This window comes from Oratosquilla oratoria, chromosome 11 (assembly GCF_046742065.1).
Source record: "Oratosquilla oratoria isolate Oo_2021 chromosome 11, ASM4674206v1, whole genome shotgun sequence".
NCBI classification, from domain to species: domain Eukaryota; kingdom Metazoa; phylum Arthropoda; class Malacostraca; order Stomatopoda; family Squillidae; genus Oratosquilla; species Oratosquilla oratoria.
This window is the reverse complement of record NC_134787.1, coordinates 55,034,809-55,044,808: the sequence shown is the minus strand read 5'-3', so window position 1 is coordinate 55,044,808 and position 10,000 is coordinate 55,034,809. Positions and strand designations below refer to the sequence as shown.

The following is a 10,000-nucleotide window of genomic DNA, read 5'->3' as shown; positions in this document are numbered from 1 at the left end:
CCTCCCTCCCTCCCTCCCTCCCTCCTTCTCTCACCCCACCCCCGTGAACTGATTAAGATTGTCAATTGATAGCCAGAATGCAACCCGTAGTGTGCAACACGATTCATTAAGTAATAGTCCAAATGATGCGAGACAGAGTCCTGATGGTCTTACTCGTTCCCGCGGGTCCTCAACCGCCGAATCAAATCGTCCGCTTTTGGCCAGAGTAGGACATACAATATGGCCGCCTTGTCAAGAAAAAAATAGAATCCCAATTGCTGATACTGCTCTGTATGCATCGCCTGCTGGTTTTATTCGACAGAAAGGCAGACGGAGGGGAGAAACGGTGACGCCATCGATCGAGAGGCCCCATTTTCTCTCGAGATTGACCTCGAGTTGAATGGTGTGGCGTCACACTGAACAAAAGCTGCGAAAAAGTGCTATCGGGTCGAAGGGCTTATGTAATAGGTTCAAGACTGACAGGGTTTCCCTGGGCACCGGAGAGGGTCTCAAGAGAGGTGGCAGTAGGGTCGACCAAGTTCGTACGTTCCGAAGAGAGTCAAGAGAAGCCTGGTAAAGTGCTTATGGTCCTGTCAACTCCTTTAGTACGTTGTTGATGGTAAGACAGTGGGACAATTGTGAGAAAGGTGGAAGGGGGAAACACGGGTTTTGATCCAATTATTGGGTTTATTCCTGACCGGTTTCACTTTAGAGTAGCTTCTTTCTCTGAAGAAGCTACTGTAAAGCGATACCGGTCAGTAGCTTCTTCGTCTGAAAAAGCTACTGACCTAATCTAGACTAATCTAATTTAATCCGACCTAACCTAGCCTAGCCTAACCGACCTAACTTAGCCTAACCGACCTAACCTTGCCTAACTTAACCTAAATTAGTAAAACCCACGTATTCTCATAAGCTTTTTTGGAAGATTTTCGAGCTGGTGGGACCCGACTTGAACGAAATACCAATCGGTCGAGATCCAAGGCAGGCACGTGGGTCTTATGAAAACCCATTTGGATCCATCAAACCCCATTACGGGTCAGTGGCCGGACACCCCCTAACCCCTAACTCCTGACCCCTAACCACGCACAGCCCCCTATGAACTGCATGAACGTTAAGGGTTTTAATGGTGTCCCTACGGACCAGAGACACACAGTATTTTTTTTTCTCCTATGATCGGAAACTGATCTCAACTCAAAGAAGAATATTGATCCCTTTTAAGTACTGCTATATCTCCTTTTTACTACCATCCCTTAACCTCTCCTTAAAAAGGATTACAAAGGCGGAGCGTGCCGACAGGAGACCTTTTGGTTCATATCTTGGTCGGATGCGACAAAAAAATCATAATAATGATAAATAAATGAAGAAATGAAGAAATAAATAAATAAAAACTGTAATAATGTAAATAAATAAAATACATAGATAAATACATAGGTATATTTAAATGATAAACAAGCAGGTACGTAAATAGTAAATAATAATAAACTGACATATAACTAATAATAAATGAGAATCAAGCCAATAATAACAAACAGACAAATGATAACAAAACAAATAAACAAATAAAATAAGATAAGTGATAGTCATTACAGCATCGTGCTTAGGTGTTTATCTAAATGATTCTTAAAGCTCCGAACTGAACTACATTGCACTGCCTCTGCAGGAAGTTTATTCCATTCATTAACTACACTGTTATAACCCCATTTTACTACCCTCCCTTAGCTTCTCCTTTAACACTTTTATGACCCAACCTCTTTGGCGCGACGTCGTCCCCGAAGAAAGAAACTGATGACGGTACTGGAAGGTCAATTCAAAGACCCACGTGAAGTCTTCACGGAGTCTTTACATGACCTTAGATGACATCTGTTACAGAACGAAAACTAATCACCAGAAATCGGCCGCGATGAAATGCTCGCAGCACGTTACGATGAAACAGGAAAACATGAAATATAATAAATACAATTGATATTCGAGATTTACAAAATTAAAAAAAAAAGAAAATAAACGCGTGATCAGCAATAATGAGGAAATTCTATGCCTAATTAGAATAAATATGTTATAGTGGTATGGAAATACGTATAGGATATTCCTCTCGGAAATTTATATATATATATATATATATATATGTATATATATATATATATATATATATATATGTATATATATATATATATATATATATATATTATGTATATATATATATGTGTGTGTGTGTGTGTGTGTGTGTGTGTGTGTGTGTGTGTGTGTGTGTGTGTGTGTGTGTGTGTGTGTGTGTGTGTGTGCGTGTATGTGTGTATGTATGCATGTATATATGATATTTATATACATGCGTGTTTTTGTTTGTATCTAATACACGTTTTAGAAGACCATTTAGAATGCAGGTTCTAAAAAAATCTACAGCAGTGCCTACTTACCAATGCATTCATTTGCAATACAAACGCTACAAAGAAAAGTTCTACATAATTTCATGCAATGGTGTGTTCAATTATATCCTCGTATCCTCACTCTAACAGTGCGGAAGTAGTGCGGATTATTATTATTATTATTTTTTTTTTAATGTGGATAAAATGCGGAAGTGGATATCTATTACATCTAATGGAGACAGGTGATGCCTTGAGGGAAGTGAGAAACCCCGGTGATGTGTATTTTAATGTGATGGACTCGTCCATAAAGCAACATTAAAATAATTTTTTTCTCTCTTTTTTCGCAGTGTATTCGCTCCAGGACGATATGCCTGCGCGTCAAGAGGCGGACCGGCAACAAACTGGGTAAGCACACTCCTATTTCTCTCTCTCTCTCTCTCTCTCTCTCTCTCTCTCTCTCTCTCTCTCTCTCTCTCTCTCTCTCTCTCTCTCTCTCTCTCTCTCTCTCTCTCTCTCCATCTCTCTCTCTCCATCTCTCTCTCTCCATCTCTCTCTCTCTCTCTCTCTCTCTCTCTCTCTCTCTCTCTCTCTCTCTCTCTCTCTCTCTCTCTCTCTCTCTCTCTCTCTCTCTCTCCATCTCTCTCTCTCTCTCTCTCTCTCTCTCTCTCTCTCTCTCTCTCTCTCTCTCTCTCTCTCTCTCTCTCTCTCTCTCTCTCTCTCTCTCTCTCATATTGAGTGCATAATTTTATGCATTTAATACTTTAAGGATTTTGATGACATCCCTACGGGCCAGACTCACGCAGTATCACTATCTTCTTTGAAACTTTCATTCAGAAAGAAAAAAAAATGGCAGTCACTATTAACCTCTACAGTCCTTCCTTCTTGTCCCCCCTCCTTCTATGTCTTCTTTATCATCTCTGTATAAAAAAAATTCCACCTCTTTAGCGCGATGGTTATCGTCAACAAAATTATATTATTCGTATTTACTCTGTCTCTACACGTGACATGTCGAGCTTTGTAGGGATTAGAGATGGGGAATGAGTCCCGTTCATGCCCTGAAACAATTCCCTACTTTACTTGAATGATTCCTTATTTTACTTAAATAATTCCCTATTTTACTTGAATAATTCCCTATTTTACTTGAATATTTCCTTATTCTAATTAAATAATTCCCTATTTTACTTCAACAATTTTCTATTTTACTCAAATAATTCCCTAATTTACTTAAATAATTCCCTGTTTTACTTAGATAATTCCTTAATTTACTTAAACAATTCCCTGTTTTACTTCATTCCCCCATTTTACTTAAATAATTCCCTGTTTTACTTAGATAATTCCTTAATTTACTTAAACAATTCCCTGTTTTACTTCATTCCCCCATTTTACTTAAATAATTCCCTATTTCACTTAAATAATTCCCTATTTTATTCAAATAAGTCCCTATTTTGTTTAGATAATTCCCTATTCTACTTAAATAATTCCCTATTTTACTTTAACAAGGTGTGACAAGGGAATGGTCCTGGCCTCCCTTCAGTTGATGAACTGTTTGGCTGCTGGCATTACAGACTCAGTGTAGATAGAAGGTAATTTTTACGAAGAGAGAAAAGAAACGAAATATCCGTTGCATTTATTCGAGTTCAGTTCGTTGTCTATGCAGGAGGCAAGCAGGCAGGAAGGTAGGGAGGTCGGCTGACACTGACAAGTAGGCAGGTAGTCAGGCGGCCATACAGACAGAAAGACAGACAGACAGTGCCTGTGCCCCCAACTCTCTCTTTTTATCGCTGGGCCTGTACACGTCGTGCATCCATCTTCTCTCCTTTAACGTATTTCTTTTTCACCCCATCCGCTTCACAGCTGTCCTCCTCTACTGCGTCGCTGTCGACGACGACTCTGATGCGCATGCGCAGAAGTCGATGAGTTTGGGTCGCGACTCCTAACTTCTATCTATGTATGGCCTATCCCCCAACCCCAAAGGGTTTTTGCAAAGAAAAGTAATCCTTGTTGAGTTTAAAGGTGGACGTATTGTCGCTTGTTATCACATAAATTCGATTTGAACATTTCCATCCCCGATCCTGAATTCAACGACGCAAATGCATGAATTCATTTTGCTTATTATGGAACACATTTTCCTCTAACCAACATTAGCTACCTCATAATTGAGTGGAATTAGATAAATAGAATTCCGTTGATACAATAGACATCTAGTTAACTAGCTAGCTGGGGTAAAATGGGTTTTAATTTGGTGTATATTTTCGCTCTTATGGTGCGCTGTTGAGGCTCCACGTGCTTTTCAGTCACTTGCTCTTTTTATACGAAAAAGTGACAAATAATTTTTCTCTGAAATCTGCATTAGGCCTTCATAATTTATTTGAATGATACTGACCAGAAGTGTGTTTGCACCAGTAATAGCTTATCTTCAGTACGTATTTCAGTACACCTTATCTACAGAAAAGTTAACTATTATAGAATAAAGAAATACGAACTTAATGTGCATTTCATCAGCAACGATTCTCAAAGTTATTTTTGATAGATATTTTAAATCTAGAATCCTGGGTCCTGTACTAACTAGATCACCATATCAAATTAACATGACCATCAGACAACAGCAACTTTGAGTTCAATTGGTTGATTCTATTCCCAATATCATCTGGCGATCTTATTAGCTGAAGAATGGCCTCGGTCAAGACCTCGCTTTGTCTCGAGTATCCATCTCAGCTGAAAAAAAAAATCGCTTGGGATCAACTGAAAAAAATATATGAAGGATTACGCCAATGAAGCGGGTGAGTGCATTGCAACATAACTCTAAACATCTGAGACAGGCATCTTTGTACAACGCTGTGTCTTACAGACAAGAAGGTCAGAGCAACAACGAAAGTCGTCTTTATTTGCCTCTGCTTTTGATCACGGTGGCAGATGAATGATCTCCGTCGCTGCTGTTATTGTGTTGTTCATTTGCAAATCTAAATGTGAGGTGAGGGAATGTTGCGGGGATGGATGGGATGGGATAAGACTGACGGTCTATATGGAGTTACATGGAGTTACCTGGACAAACGAACAAAAATAGTTATTGGTCCGAAGCAAGATGCTGTAATGCCTGTCATCTATTTTATATTGTTTATTTGTTTGTTATTATCTGTCTGTTTGTTTATTATTATTTGCTTGATTATCATTTATTTTTACTTATCTGTCAATTTATTATTATTTACTATTTACCTGTTTGTATTTTTTAACTTTACCTATTTATTTATTATTATTTACATTACTATAATTTTCGTTTATTTATTTACTTATCATTATTGTATATTTCTTTCGTATCCGACCTAGTTATGGACCATAAGGTCTCCTGTCGGCATGCTCCGCCTTTGTACATGGCTCTTTCGGTACGTAATTTTTTTTCAGAGCTATGCTAATATATCTTTCGTAACATGTTTATTGTGTAGCTGTGCACAGTAGTTTTCTAATAAAAAAAAATTATACCAAAATCACATTAATGTAACTCCATCAAAGATAGGTTTGCATAAATCAAGGTCCATGGCATAAATATGATGCATCATGGGTAACGGTCGGACAAATCGAAATGGGGTACGAATTATTTCGCTCAGTTCGTGGGTTTCCGTTCAACTAAATGATATCGTTTGGTGTCAGTCAGGATGACATTTGGAAAGTGACCAGACATTTCAGCAATGACGGTACTGACCACACGATATATTTAAGATTACATTGTATTTTGTCCTTGGGGCTTAATACCACGCCAAAGAGGTGAAATCAAAGATATGATAAAGGAGAGGAGAAAGAAGGGATGGCAAAAAGTTGAAAATTATCAGTATTATTTCTTTGAATGGAAATTAGTTTGAAAAAATGCGTTACTCTGATTTATAAAGGTGTCACCAAAAACCTCACTGCAAAAATATTCAAACCTTTTTTTTCCTACACCCACTTGGCGAGATTGTAACGTGCCAAAGCATCTCTATTACAATGGATGTAACTGCAAAACTACAGTATTTCTAAGGATCACAGTCCTTTATACAACTACTTAATACCCAGAGGTAGTCATTGAAGACTAACTCAAATATTTCAGCATTTCTTTTATTTTTCCACTTTTATTTTTTAAAATCATACTACCTCAAACTTATTGAAATTGTGTGCTGGCCACGCTGAAACCCCATGCATTTAAGTATTCACTGCATAAAACGGATTTGGTCAATACCCCTTGCAGATATTCACGAGTAGAAAACAAAGGATTATAAAGGAGAAGCATACCTACAGGAGACCTTTTAGTATATATATATATATATATATATATATATATATATATATATATATATATTATATATATATATATATATATATATATATGAGTAATGATAAAAAATAATTAATATATAGGTAAATAAACAAATCAAATAAGTATATAATGATAATTGATAATAGTTTATAAAAATCAGACCAATGATAATAAATACATAAATAATGATAAATGAATAAATAAAATAAAACAATACAGCAGTAGAACATATGGCACACAGAACAAATATAACGTATCTTCTCGATATTTTCAAAATAGAAAAAAATACTGTTGTCGACAAGGATTTTCATAGGTTGCCCCCTGCCCGTTTGCAACGAGGGTACACGATGTGTCCGCGCATTAATAAGCTTCCCATTGTTGTCGAATGTTGCAGAAAGTCTGCTTGATCCCCGTCATCCCCAATGGTCAGATTACCTAGTTGGTTAGTTGGTAGTGCATGGACGACACCTTTAATAAAAACACATCAACACTTTTGTCCAAAGAACATCTTTGATAAGTCAAAATATCTTAAGTCTACAAATTATATGGACTTCAGTGACATTCCCTAACTCGTAGCTTTGATTTTGGTTAACGCCAGATTATTTAATTTAGTGCGGGGAGGGACTTAAAGACTTAATGGTGTCTTGATCAATTCGGGATCTTCCTGAGATTGAGATCTGTATCTCGTCTGGATGATGTCGTCTCTTGTGGTAGAAAGGCCAAAACAGAGTATGGGATCCAGTATAGTTGGCCTCACTCCGTCATTGCTGTTGCATTCGTTGTTGTTTTCTACTCAGGTCGCTTCATGTTAGCGGAATAAAGTATACTATCACGTGGAAGGAGTTAAGGCTGGTTCACAGTATATATATATATATATATATATATATATATATATATATATATCTATATATATATATATATATATATATATATATAAAACATGTTTTTCCAGCAGACTGTAGATCGATGCTAAATAATTATAATGAAATCCTTCTGATGTAGCAAACAGCTCGTTTCCTAATACATTGTATTTATAACAGATTCCTTTATAAGATAAACTTATCAATAAACACGACATGGCTATGAGACTCGAGTAAACAATGTTTTGATAAGAAGTCTACTACAAACAAAACCCGGCCTGAAGAGCAACCAATCTCAACATCTTTAACCAAAATAAAAAAAATAATAATAATAACCACGAGAACACATTCTGCATTTGGTATGAAGAAGGAATTTTTATGTAATAAATAGAAGAAAAATGTATATCATAATCATAATTTGCCGATACGAGGTATGCAAAATTCACACTAATATTGCTATGAAATTGTCATTATTACTTCACATTTGTACTGCAACTCTAAAACTATATTAGCCTTCAATATCTGTCTTTTATATTCGACTATATTTTTCACTAATCTAACCAAACATGAATGGAAACAGATGCAGCTTCCGGCCCTCAGCTATAAATAAACTTGTTTGTTTATGTTTTGCTCCGCGCCATATTTGAAATCAGCTCGAAAAAACGACACGTATTGGCCAGAAAAAGTAAACAAATAAATAAATACAAACGGACCATGGTTTCTACCGATAAAAAATCTCAGAGAAAAAAAATTCCATTTTATTCAATCAGAGTAGACTGATGTTTAATGGGTTTGTAGTGATTTTATGTTTAGAATTCTTCCCACCGCGTTGTTTGGAAAATTTGGCGAGTTTTCCAAATGCGAGGAATCTGATCTTATTTCGCCTCACGATCCTCTCTTAGATATTGTAGTGGCTCTCCCAGCCTCTTCAATTACCAAGAATATGCTATACATTTCCATGCCATAATAGTTAATCACGTCTCTGAACTTGCGCAGTTGTGAAAATCATATTTTTCGCTTTAACGTTCTGCAGTGCATACCAAAGATAAGAAAATAAGATGAAGGAGGCGGCAAGAGACCTTATCGTCTACACCAAGATCTAAGAATATAAGGTCTAACCACTTCCGACCGAATTTCGAGGGAGTTGGCGCAGCGGGCTCGTGAACGTCACCTGGCTGTTCAAAGTGGGGTTCGCGGGCCCTATAGCTGTCAGTTGAAGCTGGCGCGTCGTTCGGGAATGTCGTTACCTTCGCTCGCACCGCTCCACGCAATTAGTTATATTCTGACAAATATTATATAAAATATATATAAAATATTATAGTTCCTGTCTATATATATGAATATATAATATATAAAATATTATAGTTCCTGTCTTCCTTGGCGTTTCACAGTTTTCTTCAGTGTTTCACAAAGAGAAAACGGACCCAGCCTAATGACGTCAGAAGCTGCGCACAATAATTCAAACGGTCTGACCTGTATATTTAGACCTTGGTCTACACTAGGCATGCTAGACGTGTTCAGTGCTGACTGCTTGTGTCCCACATCTTAGTTAGAAGTTACTAAGAACAAACGATAAAATGAAGTTTTGTTATATTAACAGAGTGAACAGCTACAGCTTAGACTGAGTCCCCTGGAGATTCTATACCGTTTTAATTTTATTCTATGAAATATTCCTTCATTTCATTTTATTTTATTCTGACTTAATTCCATTCTACTCTATTCTGTTTTATTCTATCGCATTTAATTACATTTTATTATATTATATTTTATTTACATTCATTTTTTTCTATTTATTTATCTATTTATTCAATCATGTATTCTTTAACTCTGATGATTGAAGCGACATGATCTTTGATAAGAAGTGAATGTCAAATAATCCCATAATTATCTAAAAATACTATTACTATTGTATACTGGATTATAATTAGAAAAAATATTATGGCAAGACATGCCTCAATATTTCAGAAGTAATAGAAATATATTGTAAAGTCATCTTACAGTGTTGTGAGTGGGGTAACATTATGTAGACAGTTTAGTCACCCCTCATATTTATTGTGAATTAGCCGTTTTCTTTGTTCTACGAAACGTACTTGTATCCACAGGTAAACTACAGTATAGTATGGTAACACTTCTGAAAATTGTATTATAGAGATAAAGCCTTATCTTATTATCTTAATTGATTAATTGTTTTTTCTTTAAATTGTTTATGTATATGTATGTTGATTCCTTATGATTTTAAGAGCCTCATTGTTCCAGTATTTATTCGGTATCAATTAATCCTATTGTTTTTATTTATCATTTAGATGAAACATCACGATCACTGTACATTCATGAAATATTATCCATACATGTTCCATTCACTATTGCCCAGAAAATATGCATATAAAATGCATTGCCATCCAATAAGCCTGACAAAACATTATATAGAAATACTCTAGATTATAATTATCAATAATACTGTATGTAATTACTCTAGACACTGTTATATGCCATAGATGTAATACAAATTTACCCAA

At 36.1% G+C, this 10,000-nt stretch overlaps 1 protein-coding gene across 4 annotated transcripts in view; it reads left to right on the top strand.

The window, feature by feature from the left end:
* Positions 1-10,000, top strand: part of LOC143029832 (protein PALS1-like) — a 396,818-nt gene that overhangs the window by 160,113 nt on the left and 226,705 nt on the right. For all 4 annotated transcript variants that reach the window (XM_076192911.1, XM_076192914.1, XM_076192912.1 and 1 more), the window contains exon 4: positions 2,687-2,744. In XM_076192911.1, coding sequence (XP_076049026.1) covers positions 2,687-2,744 — 58 coding nt within the window. The remainder of the gene's footprint in view (positions 1-2,686; positions 2,745-10,000) is intronic.